This window comes from Rattus norvegicus, chromosome 14 (genome assembly GCF_036323735.1).
Source record: "Rattus norvegicus strain BN/NHsdMcwi chromosome 14, GRCr8, whole genome shotgun sequence".
In the NCBI taxonomy this organism is placed as follows: Eukaryota; Metazoa; Chordata; class Mammalia; order Rodentia; family Muridae; genus Rattus; species Rattus norvegicus.
This window is the reverse complement of record NC_086032.1, coordinates 8,268,143-8,289,501: the sequence shown is the minus strand read 5'-3', so window position 1 is coordinate 8,289,501 and position 21,359 is coordinate 8,268,143. Positions and strand designations below refer to the sequence as shown.

The following is a 21,359-nucleotide window of genomic DNA, read 5'->3' as shown; positions in this document are numbered from 1 at the left end:
GAGAGAGAGAGAGAGAGAGAAGGTGCGTTCCCATATCCTTTATGGTCTCTTATAGGTGCAGGCTATTTCTAGATAGCTTTCTCACTATTACAGGGCCTTTTCTCACTACCTTGCAGAGCAATGTGACCGTTACCATAAGCTAGCAAGACAGAGAGGTACCTGAGGAAAACACCTGAGGGCAGATCCATCACCTGTGGGAAAACACCTCCCCCAGTGTGCGCACAGTGACTCTTAAGTATCTGAAGGACCTGGAAATGGTGCTTTTGGTGTAGCAACAAGGACTCGGCTGACCACCCTGACCACCTCTCCCTGCAAGAATCCTTCAACACAAGGGCGGCTGTGCTCCCATGGAGCTGCCTGCTGCTTCCTGGCAGTTTGGGCACAGAGAACAGCATTCTGCAGACACGGAGGGGGCTTAGCAACTCCAGTGAGGATTCTGCAGGAGTTGAGGGATGTAATTAAAACATGTAGAGATCAGTTTGGTGTGCTAGTGTGTACTGTTTCCAATTTTTTGTTCCAAAAGAAATTGTTATTGAAAAGTAAAAGTTTTCCCTTCCAAATGCTTTTCTGGGTCAGTGAGTGAGGCACGAATCTCACAGCAGTGGGCACTGGGAATGGCCAGTGAGCCTCCTTCTTATCCCTTGCTGTCTTTTGTATAATCATAACCCACAAGACCGGAAGAATATCAAGTGTATTACACACTGGCCCTGCTGAAACTTTAAAGGAACTCTTAATGAATGAACTAAAATCTCATTTCCCCATCTTCCGTCTCTCCCAGGGGAAATCTTGACACTGAGCTCATTCATTTCTTACTTTGATTTTGTTTTTACAACAACTTGACTACTATTTTTTTAAAAGATTTATTTATCTGTTTTATATATGTGAGTACACTGTCAATGTTTTCAGACACACCAGAAGAGGGCACCAGATCCCAGTACAGATGGTTGTGAGCCACCACATGGTGGCTGGGAATTGAACTCAGGACCTCTGGAAGAGCAGTCAGTGCTCCTAACCACTGAGCCATCTCTTCAGCCCCTTGACTGTTATTTATAAATAAAACACGCAGTAGAAAAGATTCCAATAGCCTGAAAATTACTTCCTCTCCAGGGTGGGAGGAATGAGAGCTACATTAAAGTTTATTTCACTTTCTATAAAACCCTCGATAGAATTCAACATTCCTTGTGGCTTCTTTTCACCTCAGTGTGTGTGTGTGTGTGTGTGTGTGTGTGTGTGTGTGTGTGTGTGTGTGTGTGTATGGTGTGGTGTGTGTGTGTGTGAGAGAGAGAGAGAGAGAGAGAGAGTGTGTGTGTGTGTGTGTGTGTGTGTGTGTGTGTGTGTGATCAACATATGCTCTTTGAGTTGAGGATATAGTTTAGTTAGTAAGGTACTTGTGTAGTGTACAAAAGGTCCTAGATTCATTCTCTAGTATCACATAAAACTGGAGGTGGAGGCAGGGGGATGAAAGGTCAAGGTTATCTGTTCCCATAGCAAGTTTGAGACCAAACTGAGTTACATGAGACCTGCACAACAGTGAACAAACACATATAAAGTTTCTGTTTTCCAAGGGGTACTTGATATCACAATGTCATCCAAGATGCTATCCACAGTGGCCTTTCTAGTCTATCTGAGGCACACTCATGTCCCTGGTGAGATAACACACAGGCAATAATAAGTAAATAAATAATAATAAATAATAAGTAAATTAAAAACATGTCCACCTGGAAGCAATCAAACTCCTCTGACGGGGAACAAGAGTCCTTGGCTGTCAGTCACCGTTGCTGAATGCAAGGGCCCTGACTATGTCCACTTTTCTCTTGCAGTCTGTCCAGTGGAGGTTCACAATGTGCTGATCTCATCTTTACCTCTCTATACCCCTTTCTCATTGTAATCATCTTTGTCAGGCTCCCGGGGCAGGTACACCAACTACCTATCCCGGAGGAAGTGAGAAGGCAAGCCTTTGCCTATGGCTTGCCCGCATTGCACTTCTCCTGGTCCCTGACTGCTCTCTGCTTGCTCTGTTGGGAGAGGAGTGTAAACGGAGAGTATGTGAGCTAGGCATAATGGTACTTGCTGGCAATCTTGCCCTTTGGGAGGCTGAGGCAGGAGAATCCTGAGGTTCAGTCTTGCTTGGGCCACATTGAAAGAATGCGTCATGAATAAATGTATTGATTTGCTTTTTAATTTTACACTATTTTAAAAAGGCAAATCACGAAGTAGACCAGATCAGTAAAGGCCTTCTGCCAACTAACTTCAGTAGACCAGTTAATATTCATACAGAATGAAGACGTGTCTATAGGGCCTTCTGTTCTGAAGATTTGGTTCTGCTTACCTCCAGGTTTTCTGTGCTCCTAGGACTTCGTGGCTCCCTCTCCTGAGGGTTGGGGGTGGTGGTCACTGAACTTACTTGACTTTTCTGGATTAAGTTCCAGGGCTGGAGGGACAGTGCAGAAAGTAAGAACACTTGCACTTGCTGCTCTTGAAGAGGATCCGGTTTGGTTCCCAGCCCTCATGACCCACATCAGGTGGCCCACAACCAACTCCAGTTCCAGAGGATCTGATGCCATCTTCTGGCCTTCGTGCACCTACACATACATGCACTCAGGCTCACACACAAACCCATAAAAGAAATAAATCTTTTTTTCTCTTCTTTTCCCAAAAAGTGTAGAAACAGAAATAAATATCCCTGAGGCTTGGATGTTGGTGAAATTAAGCAACGCCTCCTTTGCACCCTGTCACATGTTCAGCCAGCTAGTCGTGATGCCCAGGGTCTTCTCTTAAAGGACAAAGACAAATCTGTTAGATATTTTGTTATCTGTGCCATATAACAAATTAGCCCCAAAGATAACGGATTAAAACAGTAAACTTTCATGATCCAGTGAACTGTCTGCAGCTCAGGAATCCAGGAAAACGGGTGAGTCTGACTCAGGAGCGCAGTGAAGGTTCCATCAAGATGTGGAGCGTCGCTGACCTGGGGGGTCAGCTGCCAAACTCCAACAGTCCTTGATAGTTAGGACTGAGAGGGGCTTAGCTCTGGGCTGAAGCTGTAACTCAGCTGGCACAGTCCTTGTCTGCCAAGCAGGAAGCCCTGGGTTTGATTCTCAGCATTGTGTAGACCAGTGTGTGGTGCTGGGTGATCCTTCCAGAGGAAGCTGAGGCAGAAGAATCAGTCCTGACATAAACCATCCTGCTTCTGCCCACGTGGACCTCTCTCTCAGTAGAGTTGCCTGATTAAGAACAAGAGACCACTGACTTCTCCAGGCCAGGGATCCAAGGAGGAGAAAGCGCTGTATTCTTCAGTCACCAGAAAACCCTCATCCAGAACCAGGGGAACTAGGCTCTGCTTTGTAAAGGAAGGACTATTCCAGAGGAATGCTTTTAGGACACCTCAACCAGCTGCCCTTCGAATTTCACGTGAGGGAAAACAGACCCTGCGCTCAAAACTGTCTTCTCTTCCATTTCATGATTTTTTTTTTCCTGGACCGAGTAACTAACTTGCCTTGGAGCTGAAGTAACCTTGGATGACTACAGCAGCTGCTTCTGATGGTGACGATGATGAAGTTGGTGACGACAAATGATTGGTCCTAACCTTGTGTCAAGCACTGTTCTGCAAGCCTCACATGAACTGGCCCGCTCCATTTTCCCAACAACTCTAAGAGGGCATTCTGCATCAGCATCCCCACTGTACAGCTAAGAACACTGAGGCACAGGGAAGGGACATACTATTTAAACAATACTGTACAGCCAGTCAGGGCTCAGATTCAGCCCAAGCCCAGCTTTCATACACTGTATGATCTCATGATAGTGGCCAAGATAAAAAAAAATTTCTCAGGCCCCCTCATTCTCTTGAGATCATTGGATTTGGAGAGAAAACTTGACAAGCCTTCATAAAGCAAGTGGATATTAGAGGGAGGGAAGAGGACGGTTCCCTGGGGCTCACAAAAATTATTTTCAAGAGCTTAACCATACTACCAAGTACAAAGGCCAATGCTGGAGTTAGCTGTTAGAGAGAAGACTGCCATTGCACCAGAGTGAGGCTCCATGAGAAGAATGGGACTCCTCACAGGCCTTTGTATGCTTGAAGATGACCGTGCCCTATGCACTGTGCACTGCGTCTACACACTGTGGTAATAATTAAGGGAATGAGTGCTCTTCCAGAGACCTTAATGTTCTGTGTGTAATGTTGAGAGAATTCGTCCGCTAAAACCTAACCCTTTTTTTTTCATAATTTATGGACCCCAACCAAGCAAAAAAAAATCTGTGCACAGAGAGGAAAGGAAGTTGTTCACTGACTTCCTTCCCAAATTTTCTGTATCTGCCAAAGAGTTAATCATGCCTCTACATTTCTTTTGGATGTCCCCAAGAGAGAGGAAAGTAGCCTTAGGAATCCCCTATATGATAGAGTCTCTAATAGTAGCAAGTAGCTTACATTGCATGGTACTGTAATATCCCCTCCAATGTAGAAGGGAACCTCTTTCAATGTCCCCATCTGAACTAGCCCTTGTTATTCAAAGCAAGCATTGTGGCTATCAGAGAGGTTCTACTTCACGTTGTCTTCAGTAGTTACCAAACACCATGAATGTTTGCTTCAGGAGCCTCAGACAGTTCATCTTCCAGGAACTGGGGTTGGATGGGAAAGGAGGACCAGAGAGTGAACTCAGGTACCAAGATCAATTCTCCAGTTTGTGAACTCCGAGCCAGTTTCAGGGAAATCCCCACCCCCTTCAGCCAGCCTCGGGAAGGGAGAGGGTCACACCTCCCTTCTCTCCATTAACTTTCCATTAATAAATGATGGGGGTTGTTGCACTGTGCTTTAAGAGGGTCTAGTTGGGTGTGGTGGCCTGGGGCCATAATCCCAGCACTCAAGAGGAGGGGCAGGAGATTCTCCAGTTGGAGGCCAATGGGAGAGGGTCTCAAAAGAAAGAAAGGGGTGGGGGAACTAGAAAGAGAGAAGAGGGGGAAATAGAGAGGAGAGCAAATGAAAGGGAAGAGAAGGGGGTACAGACACAGGAAGGCAAGTACTGAAGATCTGGCTTTAAAAAGAAAATGTGGTGGGGAGGAGAATTCTTTGCCAGTCTGTCTATGTGTGTGGTAAAGGGGGAGGGGGTGTTGGAAGCAGATAACACTCTTCAAATTAGCCTAAAATAGAGTTTATAGATGGAATCAACACTTACCTCTCTTGTTGTTACACCATCCCATTGTTGCTGAGTAACAAAGGAGTCACTGTCCCTTTAAACTATTCAGTGCTAGGAGTTCTCAAATGGAATTTCTCTCCTCTCCTCTCCTCTCCTCTCCTCTCCTCTCCTCTCCTCTCCTCTCCTCTCCTCTTCTCTCTCTCTCTCTCTCTCTCTCCTCCATTCTCCACCCCTCCGTGTGTGCGTGTGTGTGTGTGTGTGTGTGTCTGTGTGTGTGTCTGTGTGTGTGTGTCTGTGTGTCTGTGTGTGTGTGTGTCTGTGTGTGTGTCTGTGTGTGTGTGTGTGTGTGTTCAAGTGTACACCGATTTAAAGGAAGGGACAACTCCCCAAGTCAGTGCTGGCTTAATGCTATTCTCATGACTCTAGACTGCACCCTTAGTCTCAGTGACATGGAACATACACTGTGTCCAAAAGAGCAGGGCCTCCAGAACAAGCTGCCCACTCTGAGTCCTCTCCCTTCCAACTGTCCTCAAGAACGGAAAAGTAGATTAAAATGTTCACAAACTTGGAAATGTCCAACAGGCCACCCCCCAGCTTCTGGAAGCAAGGTGTATGGCCTTGGCTTCAGAATCCTGAATGTGTAGCAAAGGGAAATTTAATCACTACGTAGGAAAGTTGAGTTAGTGCACAAGAGAATTGAGCAAGACTGGTTAAGTCTAGGAGTATGGCTTGTTCCTTCCACTCCATGTCCCCATCCCTCAAGAAGCCTTCAAAGTGACTTCCTTTTTAGGGAAAGAAACACACACAACAAACATCAAAACTCTGTGTCCTGCATTCCATGTACAGCACACACACACACACACACACACACACACACACACACACACACACACGATACTCTTTTTTTTTTTACACTAATAAAAGCAGCAATCTGTCAAGTGGCTTGTGACTTCTCTTTTTTAAACGTTTAATCATGAACCTATAGCTTTATCAGATCTTTATGGTTGTTAAGACCATAAAAAGTTTAGCCAAGATGAAACAAAACAAAACAAGACCCCAGATGATTCTTCCCCTCCGCTGCTGCTTCGCAGAAACCAGCTTCCTTGGCTTCCCCACCACACTAACTCTTAGAAAGAACCGATCTTTTTGCTTAGAGAGAAACCAAACCAAGCAGGACAAAGGGAGATAGAGGAGGTGCCCTCCCACCCACGCCTCCCTTCCTACCAGCTGTAAGGGGCCCGCGGTAACTGGTGGCCAGCTGGAGTTTGGGATGGAAGTAAATTAGCTGGAAATCTCAAGTCACTGCCGCAGTCAACTGGAAAAAAAGAGTGGATGCCTGTGGGGCCCGGCCAGCCCCAGAGCCTGGGCTGCCTGCTCCGCTCCCTGCAGAACCTTCTGCCACCACAGTTAACTTGGAGGGTGGGGCACAATGGAGGTCACTGCACCCCCCCCAAGTACTCCCCTTCCCCATGTTCTCATCTTAAGGGCCCTGAGCCTAGAGAGAATGCTTTCTAAAGGGTGTGTGGCAAGCTCCTCTCCACACATCTAACCTGAAATAAACACTGTCAGCCCCCAGATGATTTACTCACACACCCCGTCTTACTCAGAAGTTTTCTCTGACTCCTGTCACTGCGGCTGTCATCTTCCGGCAATTGGCGGTTGTTATTATCCTTATCCAGAAACAATGTTTTTCATTGTAGTGTGAATTTTTCTTCCTTTTGTTTCCTGGCTTTCTCAAAGGGCAGCAGAGAGGTTAAAAGTTGAGGAGGGTAAAGGGGGAAAGGAGTTTTATTTGTTGCAATAAAGTGTCTTTGCCGAGATAGCAAGCTTGTTCCCTTTCTCAAAAAAAGAAAGAAAAGAAAGGAAGGAAGAAAGAAAGAAAGGAGGAAAGGAAGGAAGAAAGAAAGAAGGAAAGAAGGAAAGAGAGGAGAGAGAGAGAGAAAAAAAAAATAGTGGTGGGGAGAAGGAAGGGAGAAAGAGAAATGGACCGGGAGGAGGGAAAGAATTTGATAGGCAGGAGGGAGAGGATGCTGAAAAGAGAGGGGAAGAAGGAAGAGGAGAAAGAAATACTGAAAATGGGGGAGGGGTGTCCTTCCTTGTTCACAGTTAGGATTAAGCTTCTGTCCCAGCAGAGTAAACTGTTCTTAACAATCCTCTGCCTCCCTATAGGACAAACGCCCGTCTTGCTAAGAACACAGAAACTAAAATGGAGTGAAAACTTCTGGAGAACTTTGCAAACTGGAGACAATGACAGGGAGTGATTTCCTCCTTTCCCAATGAACTAAGCTATCTGGAATATGCACCAGGAGATTCCATTAGCTGCTCCAACTAATGGGGGGGGGACTTTGTAAAATACGAATTCTTTAGGAAACGAAACAGTTCCCATACAGGTTCCACTGATCTCATTAACCTGCACCACAGAGGGGGAAAAATGCTTATCCTTGGACCTATAATTGAGTGTCTGAAAATAAAACAAAAATTGATTATACTGTCTCCCCCCACCAAACCACCACCAAAAACAAAACAAAACAAAAACAAAAACAAAAACAAAACAAAAACAAAACAAAAAAACAAGCCACTAACCCCCACACACCCCACCACACGTTCTCTTTGGAAAAGCTCAGGTCACCATGCCCATAACAGAAAAGTCTGCCAGGCCACTTAAAAGACACTTTCTTTCCATTCTTTGTAGTGCTTGGCATATCCGGGGCTCCCGCCTGGTCTGCAATCCCCTAGGTGACTGTAGAAAACACCTCAAACGCAGAAGGGCTGCTCCCAGCTCCCTGTTTCCCCTAAGCTAATCAAATTAGAGGTTGCCCGAGGAACTGCCTCCATTCCAGACGAAGTCTTCCTAGATTCCTCAGGGGTTTCCTGGCAAAGCGGACAAAATCAGGAAAAATTTGGCAGAGACATTAAATTTCCACTAGACAGTCCCAGTAGGTACTGAGAAGGCGACCGTCGCTTCATCCTGCAAATAGATGACGGAGGAGATGATGATGATGACGACGACGACGACGATGATGATGATGATGGCGGCGGCGACGACGGAGGGGAGGAGGAGGAGGAGGAGGAGGAGGAGGAGGAGGAGGAGGAGGAGGAGGAGGAGGAGGAGGAGGAGGAGGAGGAGGAGGAAAGGGTAGGAGAAGGAGCAGGGAAGCTGCAGCAACAGCTCTTTCACTCAGGAAGCCGATCTAACACTTTTTTTTAAATGTGCTCTTGACTTTATTTGAGATCTCTGATGAGGCCAGGTAACCTGTACATGTTCCCTTAAGGCAACAGACGTCTTCAAACTATTTTTTGTTGCTGTTTTTAATTCGATTTATCCTTTGAAACAGAAAGTGCATTACATTTCATGGTTCTCGCAAAGGGGCTGCCTTTTCTTTACAAACCGAATTCCTCATATAAATTAATAAGTGTTAAAGAGGCTGATATATCACCGTTATTAGCTTAAAAGAAAACAATTTACATAGTCTATAGTATTCTTATGATACAAAAACACTTCGAATTCAATTACAGCAATTAAATGGAACGTTTATGTTCTGACCCAGAGCGCTTGTAACAATTCCCACCATCTACTTTTAACACGCATTTTTATCAGAAAGGAGTTAAATTAAATACAAGGTACTGTAGTCCTTCCCTCCCCAATATCTTTTTTTAATCACTAATAAATAGCAACAAACGACTGTGCAAATTCGGAAGGGAACCCAAAGGCTGGTGTGAGAAGCTCGTGGGTCCCGGGATCTCAGACTGCAAGTCTTGGAGCTGGACCGGGGTGGGGGCCTGGGGCTGCCTGGGGCCCTGCCGGAATTGGTGAAGGAGAAAAGCGGTTAGGAAAGAAGCAGAGCCGAAAGAGGAGTGAGTCGGGAGGCGTCTGAGTAGGGCGATGACGTCGTTTTTCTAAGCTTTTCAAGTTAATATGAAAGGCGGCCAAGTGGTGTGAATACCTTAAATCAACGAGAGTACAGTTCATCTCTTTATACCAAATTCCAAAAAGCCTTTTACATTTTAAATATTCACAATAAAGTAACTTCTAGTCAGTGTGACTCACGATTTATTTACATAGAGAGCCGTCAACAGGTTACTTGGTCGGCAGAGCAGTTGGGGGGAGGGGTAGCGTCCCTTTCTCCCTTGGTGGCAGCTGCCCTCGGTGGCTCTGAGATTCCCACCAGGCGGTGGCCGACGACCTTTCGGAAACACGGCCCGGTGCTCAGGGAACGCAAAGCAAAGGACCGAGCCTGGACCGGGGACGCCTGACGTCGCGGGTGGGAAGGGTCCTGGGAAGCCGCGGGGATGCGGGTTCGGCTGCGGGGTTTTTTGAGCAGTGCACTTGGCGGGCTCCTTTCCTCGCCATCACCGCGCCGTCCTACCGACGACCCCCACCCTCCCCGCCAAAATTTCTAGGTTAAAAAAATAGATATGTACATCTTAGAAAATAGTAAAGGCCGGGCGAGCAGCCGGGGTGCGGGGGGGGACCGCGGGACCGGCTGTGGGGCGCGGTCGGGATCCCCGCGGTGCGGGCCGCGCTCAGGACGAGCCCTCGGCCTCCGACGCGTGCAGCAGGAGGCTGCCTCCGCTGGATTTGTGCTTTTTCAGCAGCTGAGTGATTTTCTCGTCGTCAGAGTTCGGGTCCAGGGGCTTGTTGTAATCGTCGTCGTCCTCCTCGTTCTCCGAAGTCCCCTTGAGCCGCTCAGTCTCCGAGTCCTGCTTCTTCTTGGCCGTGGCCATCTCGGCTGCGTGCTTCTTTCTCCACTTGGTCCGCCGATTCTGGAACCAGACCTGAGAGCCAAGAGGAAAGGGGAGGGGAGAGGCAGGGCCGGGAGGAGTTGAGCGCCGGAAGACCTGGGCCCCTTGCTCGCCACTGTCCCTCGCGGGCCTCCCGGGTCCAGGCGTCAAAGTCAGTCTAAAGGCCTCAGGAACCCACCGCCGTTGCCATAGCGATAGTAACACAAGCTCGCTGAGGCCATCAGTAAACCATTTCTCAGAAAGAGTGAAAGCAAGACTTGGCACAAGTTTCCCTAAAAATAAACTCGCTTTTCCTTTGCTTTTCCTACATCTCAACTGGAGAGGAAGCCTTGCTCGGTTTTCCCGTGCTGGTGATTTTTAGTCCGTAGTTGTATTCGTAGATTAAGAAGCTGTAAACAACTACAGTGGGTTGCGATTTGTACGGAAAAGAACTGCATTAAAGCCAATTCTCTCTGCCCTGTTTCTCACTTTCGGACACTTGACTGTTTACTTCTTTCAGGCTCCAATCAGCGCTAACTTCGGTGGCGAATTCCCCTCTCCTCTCCACGAAACTTAAGGTGTGTGTGGTCTGAAGTTTTCGGCATATCATGAAAACTTCAGTTCACCCATAGCAACGAATGCAGAGGCATGAAAATATTTAACAGCTCAGCCAGAATTATCATCATGGTGGGACAGAAGGCTTTGTCCGTCTTTCTCCACCCTCAAGGTTGCTCACAAAACCAAAGCTGAAATATCACTATTTGCTGTTTTTAAATAGAAAAGTTGCCGAGCTGTGTTATTTTCTATTAGAACATTGCCTCCCCCCCCCCAAACATTAGCAGCATGTTGCTGCTGCCTAAGATATTCATTTAAAATACAGATATGTTCAACTTGTTCATGGTGTTTGACACGGGTCTGACACATGTGTTTTAATCTGAAGAATTGCCGTAAAACAACCATTTTTCTGAAGGTGTGAATTGCCCTCCTTTTATGCCTCTCATCTGTTTTGTATTTTATCCGGAGAATCAGAATTGTTAAGAAAGTGATTTTCTTTATATTGCTATAATAATTCACTTCTGGCCACACGGACATATTTATGGTGACAAATGAAAACCCTTGGATTAAGGTGGTAGGCTCTCTAGTCACCCGCTGCAAAAAATAATTTCAAATGTGATGGTTTTCTAATGGCCACGGGGAAAAAAATCTTGGCTGAAATATATTGTGTGAGTCTTGGCTAGCAGGAAAGTAAACCCTAAATGGAAGATTTAATGATATTACTCCTTAATGAACAACAATATAACTAAAGAAAGCAGACCCCTGCGCGCACACACACACACACACACACACACACACACACACACACAGGAAGCCTAAAGAAAGAAATGCAACAACTGAAATGGACAAAAGAGAATGGAGAAAAACTAGGAAACCAACACACTGAATTTACCCAGCTGGCTCAATCTTATTTTCAGGGACAGATTTCTAAACTCTGGTTCCCTAGAAATGCAGTATACAAGTCAATTACAAGCAAAGTGACATCTCAATTACTAATTGTTGCCAGAAGCTGCAGTATCTTAATTTTGCGGATAAACTTGCTTTAAACAGGATTCAATCTTATTCAATACACCAGTAATCTTGTCGGCTCATTTGGAAAAATTGTTCTTCCAAAATAATCATTGTTATCTAAGCCAAAAGCAAGTTTTATTGGTGTTAAGTTCCGCTGGATTCATTTTTTTTTTAATCTACGAATTAGTACAGAAGCGCTGTACTGCTGATCCTGGTTAGATTTTATATCTATTAGGGCCTGAATTGACAAACAATAGCTTGAGTGTCTTTACAAATCAAGCAAAACACGCTTTCTAATCGTCTCGATCTGTTCTCGGGGATATTTCCTTAATGCTTTTATTCTCTGGTAAAGGCGTGTCTCCCCAGCACAGGCTGCTGTCTAGATTAGCTTAATTTCTAAGGCGGGGACTTGATATCTTTTGTTCACCAATGGTTTGCCTCCAAAAGACCCCAGGGCTTGTGCTACCCCCAACTCTCTCCCCGCTCCTCACTTCTCCCCAGGCTCACTTCACCCCCACCTCCGCCCAGTTTGTTAGTTTGGTGAGGGAGAGAATAGGGGCTCAGACGCGTGCGCATGACCGCGCGCGAGCACACGTGCGAAGGAAGCCATCCCTGGAGGTGTCAAAGGTCCACTCACCTTGACCTGACTCTCCGTCATCCCCAGAGAATAGGCCAAGCGTGCTCTCTCTGGTCCTGCCAAGTACTTCGTTTGTTCGAAAGTCTTCTCCAGGGCGAAGATCTGCTGGCCGGAGAATGTGGGTCTGGTGTGTTTTCTCTTCCCATCTTTGTCCAACAAAATGGATCCTTGATCTGCGAGGACCACAAGAGAAAGGAAGAAACAAACCGTTACAGTGCTCCACCAGAGACAGGCGAGCGCGAATTAGCAAAATTGTACTTTGATAGCAAAAGAACAGGGATCCTTGATCTGTGGCCTGCGCCATCCCACCCTACCTTTTGCTATCTACTTTTCTCCGACCGAGGTGCGGTGGGGATAATAGTAAATACTGTGTGCTTAACCACAGTGCAAATTAGCTAGCCGTGCCACTGCTAAGCAGTACAGGGAAGAAACCAGACACCCTCTTAAGCTAAAGCAGGAGGGCATGAGAAAGGCCACCCTCACCTCCCGTGTCAGTCCCTGAGCAGATGGAAGATAAGTGGTTTGGTATGAAGGTAAACTAACTTTTGAAATTTTATATTTTGTTTTCCTTGGCTACTTATCTAACCTGTGTTAGGCAACAAAGGGCTCCTTGTGTTTTGTGCACTTAAGAGCTAAACTCGTCCCTAGTTTGAGGCTGTTATGGGCTGCAGGAAGAGACCAGGGGAGACACAGGTCTGGCGATACCTACAATCAACACCGATACAGTAGTGTCTCTCCAACATCTCGATAGCTCTGTGGAATTGCCTTGCCACAAGAGCCCGACTTAGTTTCCTGTTAGTTAAGTTACTGCCTCTAAGTCTCAGGCAAGGAGCTTCGGCGCCCTGGACTGACTTCAGGGACTTGGTCATCAGCAAGGAACAGAGAGAGAACAGGAGTTGAGCCGGGCCCTGGAAGCCATCTGGGGGTTAAGAGTCTTCTAGGAGGTATGGCCCAGTAGCCAGGATTGTCCAGACCTTGGACCTGAATTGACCCAGAGTCTTTGGGGCCTACATTTTACTAGTCTGTGTCCTGTCACATGTCATATGTCTCCCCTTCTCCTCTCTTGAGTTAGTCTATTGAGTGCCAAAATGCCTCTTCAGAACCCAGGAGCCTGGGATTCAGGAGTAGGGAAAACCCAGGTCCATCAGCCGCGGCGACAGCGGCCCAAAGCATCTCACCCAGTTCTGGGAGCCTCTGGCACAGCTCGTTTAGGTCTGGACAAGTGCACTGGGAGCTGGTGAGGGAGTTGGCAAAAAAGGTGAGCTGGAGAGGACTGAGGAAGATGTGTGCGAGCAAATGTTTGCTTTTCCCCGAGGAAGTAAGAATCAAGCTGCCTTGCCTACCCTCGCGGGTTTGCGGAAAACACGGGTCACGCTACTGAAGGAACGGGCAGGAAAGAGCCCGAAAGGAAGGGGTGTGGAGGCCTTTCCCCGCTTTCCCCCGTTTGACCCAAAGCGGGTCAGTTTCAGAAACAGCCCAGACAGAAGCTCGACCACTCCGCGGTGTTCTGTCCAGAAACATGCTCGCTGGCCCAGCCCAGGCCTGCATGAGCCTCGGCGAGCCCAGGAAATCCTGAATCCCTCGACCGACTGCCGGACCCAACCAACGACATGCTGTCCCGGCACTTCCAAACTAGTGTGGCAGCCAGGAGGACTGACCGGCCCGCGGGCGCTGTGGGCTTCACGACCCGAGAGCAGACTTAGAAGGCAGGGACCCGCCCCCCACCATAATACTCACGGGGGGTACAGGCAAGGCGCGCGTCCCTCCAAGGCGGGCTCTGCATCACCCCAGGCCAGAAGATGGGCGTCCGACCGGGCAGCTCGGCCAGGGGCTTGGGGTACCGGCCCACGGCGGCCACGGCCGCGGCGCTGGGGCTAAAGTAGAGCCCGGGCGGCGGTGGCGGAGGGCTCAGGCTGCTGAAGCGGGGCAGGCCGGCCAACAGCCCGGCGGGCGATGAGGCGGCAGCGGCGGCGGCAGCGGCAGCAGCAGCGGCGGCCGCAGAGGCCGAGGTGGCGGAGGCGGACGAGGAGGAGGAGGAAGAAGACCCCGAGGGCGAGGCGGAGGGCAGGGCGGCCCCCGAGGCCACCGGCATGGAGGGCCGGCTCAGGATGTCGTTGATGCCGTGCGGAGTGGCCGCCGAAAGCTGCTGCGGGGGGCTGCCCAGGGACGAGAGGCCCCCCGCGGCCGGGGGCTTCAAACCGCCCGGGTTGTGTGCGCCCAAAGGTGGGGAGGGCGACGAGGACGAGGAGGACGAGGACGAGGAGGAGGGGGGCCCGGTGGGCAGCGGGGGATAGGCGGCAGGGTAGAGCGGGGTCTTCATCTCGGCCATGCTGTGCAGGGCGGCCAAGGGCGGGCTGCTGAGCAGGAACGCGCTCTGCCGGGGGCCCTCCATCGCCCCCACAGCTAACATCCCACAGCCAGACCCGAACCCGCAGCCAAGCAGGCCGGTGGCCCCGCCGGGGCTCAGGAGAGCCCGAGGCGCAGGAGAGCCGGAGGCGCTGGGGAAGCGCTCGCGCGCAAGCGAAGTGTGACTCTGCGGCGGGCTCCGAGAGCTGGGGTGCGAGCTGCGCAGCAGAAAATGTCCAAATGCCCCGCGGGAGGCGGCGGCGGGCGAGGGCGGCAGGGGCGCGGGCCCGCTTGGCGCTTTCTCGACTCCGGGAGTCCGGGATTCGATCCCGGGCGCTGGTCCCTCGCTCCCGACTCAGAGAGCTCTGCTTCTCATCTCTCCACCCCCGCGGGAAATCAGGAAGACGTACCCGGGGCTGGCCCAGAGAGTTTGCAACAAGGTTGGGAGGCGCGGAGCGATCGCTTTGATGTAAGAGGGTGGGGGCCGGCTCGCCCGCCTAGGGGAGCTTCAAAGCGGGCCGCGTTCCGCCCGGTGCGCGCCTCTGTTCTCGCTCGGACGCTCCGCGCTCCCGGCGGCCGCGCAGCTGAGTCGCACTCGCCGCTCGCCCAGGGGATGGAGCGCAAACGGCTCTCGCGGAGATCGCGCCCGCTACCGCCGTGGGACCGGCGTTACTGCGCCAGAAAGGGCAGTGGCGGCACCGCTCCGGCGGCTGGGCACTTGGCGCGCCCACGCGCCTGCTTCCCCTCCGGGCCACGCGGCGCCGGAGTAGCGGGACCGAAAAAGGAAGAAAGAGAAAATAAACCTAAGTGGGAAAAGTCTGACGGGCCGGTTCCGATCGTCCGTCCGCTTGTGCAAGCCGGCCCCGAGTCCCCCGCCCCACCCCCCCGGCGCCCTCGCTTCCTCTCACTCTCCGCCTTTCTCTCGCCTCTCTGGCCTTTCTCCTTGGCTTTCCAGGCTTGGCTCTTCCGAGCCCTGTCCTCTGGCCAAACTGACCCTCTCGGCGGCTCTTCCCTTCTCTCCTCTCTCCCTCCGGGCCTGACAGTTCGGATGAAGCTCTCAAAGGTAATAAAACATTTGCACCCCTCCCTGTCGCTCTTTAGCTGGGGGACGCGAGGGAGGGGAGGCGGGGGGCCAAAATGAGAACTTTCGAGGACGTCACTCAGGGGCGGCTCCGAGAGGCGGGACTGAGGGTCGGAGTGCAGAGCCTGGGCGTAGCCACCGCATCCAATAGCGCTCAGCCTCAGCGAGGCGTCGCTCCTGGGACACGCCCACCGGGGAGCGCCATGCCTTTTGATTGGCTGAGACTAGGGAGCCGCAAGGGCGCGCCCGCCTAATCCCCGCCCCAGCTTTCTTTGGGCGGAGCCAAGAGGGGAGGGGCCTGGCCAAAAGAGTGGTTCCAGCCTAGGGACAGCGGCCGGCTCAATTAATTGTGCAAAATAAAATGGAAAAGAGAAGGAGGGAGCAGGGACGAAGAGGGCATTACTTTTTAAAGAGAGGAATAATGAAAAGACCGCCCTTTTATGGAAAAGCAGTTTAAGTTCATCTCTTCCGTCCTCCCACATTTCCCCCACTAGCTCGCAGCACCTTACCTCGACTGGTGTCTGGACCCTTGCGGAAAGGGAGCTAATGGAGCAGGCAGGAGGCACGTCCCAGGCAGGGTTCCTTCTTTTGAAGGGATTAATTAAAGGCCATCTGGGCTCTTCCAGAATTGTGTAAATTGATTTGTTGCTCCTTAAGCCCATAGATGTTTTTAAATCCCCTCGCAGGCCTAAGGGCCATCCTCGCCCATCTTTCCATCTCCTGCTCTTTTCTATTCTTCCTCCGTTCTTGTTTTCACTCTCCCTCCCCCTAGATCATTATCACTCACGAGGGGGCTCACTACTCCGGGGATGAAATCAACTTAACGAGACTATGTATCTCCTGCGTGGTGTCTAACCCTAAGAAAAATGAGATGATTTTTTAAAATTCCTCCTATTATTATTAGTTGGATCACACGAGGCAGGATCACTAAAATTCACGCGACAACTTTAGACAGAGGAATACCTCGGGGGAGACAGGAAGCTGCTGGAAAGTCCGGTCAAGCCCACAACTCTGGGGATTTGAGTGAGCAAGAGACTACTGACTTCTGGGCTAGGATTGGGAGCGATGGTCAAAATGGCTTTGCTCCCTCTGCTTGATCTTTAAGGTCTGGTCAGGGTTGACCTAAACTGAGGAGAAAAAAGAAACCTCTTTGGTCGATCCTGAGAAATCAGGCGGTTGATACACCAGTGTGGGGGCGGGAAGTGTCACAGTAGAGATTTACATCATATCATTGAGTCCAAATTTAAGGTTCAGGAAACAGAAATAGATGCAATAAATGACCCAAGAATAAAAACCGAGCAGCGCCCCGGGGAGTTTGACTCTGAATGTCAAGGTGCTTCCAGTAGGAGGCCTTGATCCTGTCCTCTTACCTCCGCCAAAGCTTGGGTCTTTCACGGGTGTCAACCTGAGGTTGGATTAGAGGTGTGAGCGGAAAGTCTAGGGGTTAATCATCGTTAGCCCCTTTCTTTCACTCGGAGTCGGGTCGGGGGTGGGGGAAGATGATATCTGTCTTCCTCCAGCTCTCCCACCTTTATTAGCCTCAAGACTTGGTTAATGCTATCAACCCGGTAGAATTTAGGATCTGACCCTAGGAGAGGTGGGGTTCTGAATGAATGGGAGATACGCTAAGGGGCCTGCCAGCCTCTAGGCTCGGGAGAGAGCTGGAGTGGGTTCTGTCTGCACTTCCAAGCCAGGAAAGGCTTCTGCAGCTTAAACCAGAGAAGAGCAGGCGGCCAATTTCATGGAGCCGCTTCATAGGCGACAGTGGCGGGTCAGCCCCGGCTCGGTTTCTGCCGCTGGAATTTCAATGCCTCTGGCTTCCTCACAAACTACTCCCACTCGGACCCAGCATTTCCTCCGTGGCACAGGATCAGCCAGCACTCGAATGCTGGGCCTCCTGCGATCTGCTCAGGTCCTCGGGGAAGAGCATTCTCAGGAACTGGGTAGGAACAGAAAACCGCAGCTACATGTATTAGAAGTTCTCTGCTCAAAAAGTATCTATCCTGGTAGTTACTGGAATCGTAAAAGGGTTGGTAGTTTTAGAATTGATCGTTTTTTGAATTGAGAATTTAGTATCTAGTATTGGGGAGGGGTGTCAAGAAAGACACACAAGGGACACAGAGAGGCAGAGACACAGAGAGATAGACAAAAAGAAAGACAGAGAAAGTGAGGTACAGAGAGGGGAAGGGAAGGGAGGACGAGAGAGACAGACAGAGACAGACAGACAGACAGCTCCCACTTAACTGCGCTCCGTAGTTACAAAGCTGGGTTCGAAATGAAGAAGTCTTATCCGTTGAGTCTCTGTCATTTATAATTTATAATTAAAATAGTATGATTCTCAATCCTAACAATAAGAAATTCTGGGGACCGTGTACCTCGATCCTTGAGAGGCAAAACGGGGTGTCTGGATTGTTCTTCAGCTGAAGGGCTGCCTGTTTTCCCGACTGTTTGCGCCCGCCTCTGAGGAAAGGTGCCTCTAGCCTGGTGCTGTCCGGAATCTGCCCCCAGGATCCCAGGAGGGTGAGCTGTTGGCTCCACCGGGTGGAGAGGCCAACCTGCCCTCTACTCTTCGGCCCCAGATTCCGGGCGAGCTGCAACGGGTTTGCCAAGGCCTGCCTTGAGGGCTCAGTGGTTTCTGCTTTCAAATGCTCTTGGGGCTCCTGACTGTTTTTCCTTGGGGAATCTCCTAACTCTTACGCACACTTCCTAATGAAGCCGGGCCTTTCCAAACAAGTAGCAACTGTCCGGCTCACCTCGACCCTCCACTTCTATATGTTAGAGAGGCAAGGCTGTGCTTGAAAGTGAATGATTTGCATTTTAATTAAAAATAAATGAAAGCTATTTGGCAAATCCGAGGTTGCAGCAGGAGTTCCCAGGGCAGCGGTGAAGAAGGTGGTGCGCCCCTTGGATTTTCAGCCTAAGGGAGAGCGAGCTAGTGTGCTCAGGCTCCTGTTGCAGCCTGCTCCAGGAATCAGCAGCTTGCGGAATCCACTGGGCTCCATACTCTCCCTTGACCTTTGACGCAGCAGCGCGCCTCCCGCAATAGATATTTCTGCTTTAAGAGAAAGGAACCATCATTAAATCCAGAGTGACAACACGGCATGAATGCGAATGAAACCTTAGCTAACTGTACTTAGTCTCTGCAAAGGTGCCCGTGCTCTGCTCCGAATATGTGAGTGCCAAATGCTGAGGTGCTGGGGGGGGGGGGGGTAGAAAAGTCATTGCTACAAAAAGGGAGAGAGGGGTATGTGTGTTTATAGCAAATCAAACAACAACAACAAAAACAAAAACAAAAACCAAACATACTAAACAAAAACTCTTCTGAACTTGTTTTGTCGAACCCTCTAGAAGTCTTTAACCACTCCATTTCACCTAGCATTGGGACCTATTCGGGCTGAATACGAGAAAGATTAGTTTTAAGCCAGTGTTAACAAAGTGGGTCCAGCTAGTTGCTGCACAGAAATACAAGGAAGATACAAAAACGTCCCTCAAGATGGCCTAGCCTGGTCTCCGGAGCAGACAGGGGAAGAGATATCATGCGTGGATCTCTTTGCTGAGGTTATGTGTTGTGAGGTGAAAACCGGACCTAGACAGTTCTGCCAAAGGTAAAGAAGACAATTAAGAAAAGAAGACCTAGACTGGGGTCAGCCCACGTCCCGCGGGGCAGCGAAACGCCCTTAGGGGCTTTGCACTTCGTGATCCTCTGCAAGAACGCGCTGGCGATGCACGGTGGGTTCTTCTACCCAAAAATCCCAGTATTTGCCTCAGTTTCCCTGGGGACAACTCTCCTGGCAACCTGCAGTCCAGCACCCCTGCAAAACAGCTACAGTACTCGCCAAGAACTGGAGGGCCCCAACAGAGGAGGACTTCAAAAGGCTCTAGAAGGTTGCGGAAGGGCAAACACAAAATATCTAAAAGGACCTGCGACAATGTAGATTCTCATAGGACTGCAAATACATGGCTTTTCCAACGAAAGTCACCCCTCTCTCTGCCCCCTGACCTATTTGCAAGCCTTGGTTTGCCATCTTGATTTGAAATATATATTCTGGAATATGGGAGCAGGTTGAGAATCACATGCTTGAAAAAAATAATAAATGTCTGTTGGTTTCCAGAGTTAACTCACAGAAGAAAATGCTAGGCCAGTCTGACGCCTCAGATTTGATCTGGAGTGATGCTGTGAGAGACAAGCTTACATACACGAGGATGGGCAAACCAGAGTGCTTTTTTGATAGACTCCATAAGCCGGTTTCTCCCGCGGGAGTGCGCGCCTGAGTGGGTGGGTGGTGGTCCTTGCCGCCGGCTCCCGGTGCAGCTTCTTATTCTTTCGTACAGAAGGGGAAAAAAGTTATTTATTCCCGAAGCCTTTCGGCCTACGCGCCCTTGTGAAACCCTGTGCACTTATCGCCCTCTTGTGGAAAAAAAATTCTTAGCATTTCTCTAACGCGAAGGAAGAACCGGAGGACTTTCCTTTGGGGTTTCAATGGCACAGGTCGCCCATGTGGGTAACCCTCGTGGTACTCGGTACTCATTGGCGTTTGCTTAATTTCTATCTGTTCCACCAAATTTATGGCGTGAAGGATGACTCCGTTAGCTCTTCCTTTAATTCAGGTACCAATCGAAAATGAACTATGTTAGTGTTTCCAGATTAAGAGTTTCTTTGTGTAACACTAGCTGTCCTGGAACAACCAGGAATGAACATACATGTATGTATGTATGTATGTATGTATGTATGTATGTATGTATGTATGTATGTATGTGGGCTTTTGAGACAGGATTTCTCTGTGTAGTCCCGGCTGCCCTGAAACTCACTCAGAGATCTGCCTGCCTCTGCCTCCCCAGTACTGGAGTTAAAGGCATGCACTGCGGAGAGAATATCTTATAAATACCATCTGTCAATATAAAAGCTGATGACCAATGAGCTGAGGCAGGAAATAGGGGGGCGGGACACTGGCAGGAAGGAGAGGATTCTGGGAAATAGTAAGAGATAAAAGAGAGACACAGTCTAGAGTTAGACCTAGAAGACTGAATAAACCAACAGGGGGGATGCTAAGGAAGAAGCTGGCCAGGACGGAAAGAGAGGGGACTAACTACATGGTAGACATAGACTAGTTAAGACGGCTTAAATAAGTTAGGAGCTAGTCAGGGAATGAACAACAACAACAAAAAAACAACAAATAAAAACAAACAAGAAACCAACAACAGAAAAAAATCAGGAGAGACCAAAAGTTTAGTCCACACAGGAGCAGATATAAGACAGTGATGCTTAATAAACAAAAACAACCTTGTCTGGAGACTACTTGAGTGTCAAGGTCCGGTCCTTGATTTTCCCCTTCACCATCAACCCCTGCCAGAAGTCACTTCTCCTTAACATGCCGTGATGTGGTGACAGGAATAGCAGCTAACAAGTGCTCAGTTTTCTAAGTAATTTACTGCACTCATTCAACAGCTCTGCAGGTTTGGCATCACAAACATCCCACTGCGGGGTCAGGCTGTGGAACAGAAAATTTAAGAATTCTGCTCAAGATTGATAAATACAAAGTTAGGAATTTACCTATACACACACCTCTCAATCTGGCTCCAGGGCCACCCATGCTTTTAATCGGTATATTACCACTCTTCTGTAATATAATAAGAAGGGGGAGGGGGAGGGGGAGGAAGAGGACGAGGAAGAGGAGAGGTTGAAATGTGTGTAAAAGACATGGAGCTGGGAATGTAGCTTAAAGGTAGAACATTTACCCAGCATGCCACTCAAAGGCCTGGGTTGCATGCACAGCTCTGGGGAAAAAAGAAAATAAGGAAATAAAAAGCACATGAGAGTAACTTGGATAATGCAAATTGTCAGGTGACCCTACATTTTCTTTATAGCAAAAATATA

General features: G+C 49.3%; 1 protein-coding gene across 1 annotated transcript; it reads right to left on the bottom strand.

Annotated features, from left to right (window-relative positions):
* Positions 1–8,330: 8,330 nt before the first annotated feature.
* On the bottom strand, positions 8,331–15,264 carry Nkx6-1 (NK6 homeobox 1). Its single transcript, NM_031737.2, has 3 exons — positions 13,795–15,264; positions 12,058–12,230; positions 8,331–9,908 (listed from the first exon to the last, which is right to left on the bottom strand). The coding sequence occupies exons 1-3, from the start codon at positions 14,465–14,467 to the stop codon at positions 9,657–9,659; spliced, it is 1,098 nt and encodes a 365-aa protein (NP_113925.1). The 5' UTR covers positions 14,468–15,264; the 3' UTR covers positions 8,331–9,656.
* Between the last annotated feature and the right edge of the window lie 6,095 nt (positions 15,265–21,359).

Coding starts and splice junctions, on each gene's coding strand:
- Nkx6-1 (NM_031737.2), bottom strand. CDS start 14,467: ATGTTAGCTGTGGGGGCGATGGAGGGCCCCCGGCAGAGCGCGTTCCTG. Junction 12,231..13,794: donor GCGCCTTGCCTGTACCCCCC/GTGAGTATTATG, acceptor TGGTCCTCGCAG/ATCAAGGATCCATTTTGTTG. Junction 9,909..12,057: donor TGACGGAGAGTCAGGTCAAG/GTGAGTGGACCT, acceptor CTTGGCTCTCAG/GTCTGGTTCCAGAATCGGCG.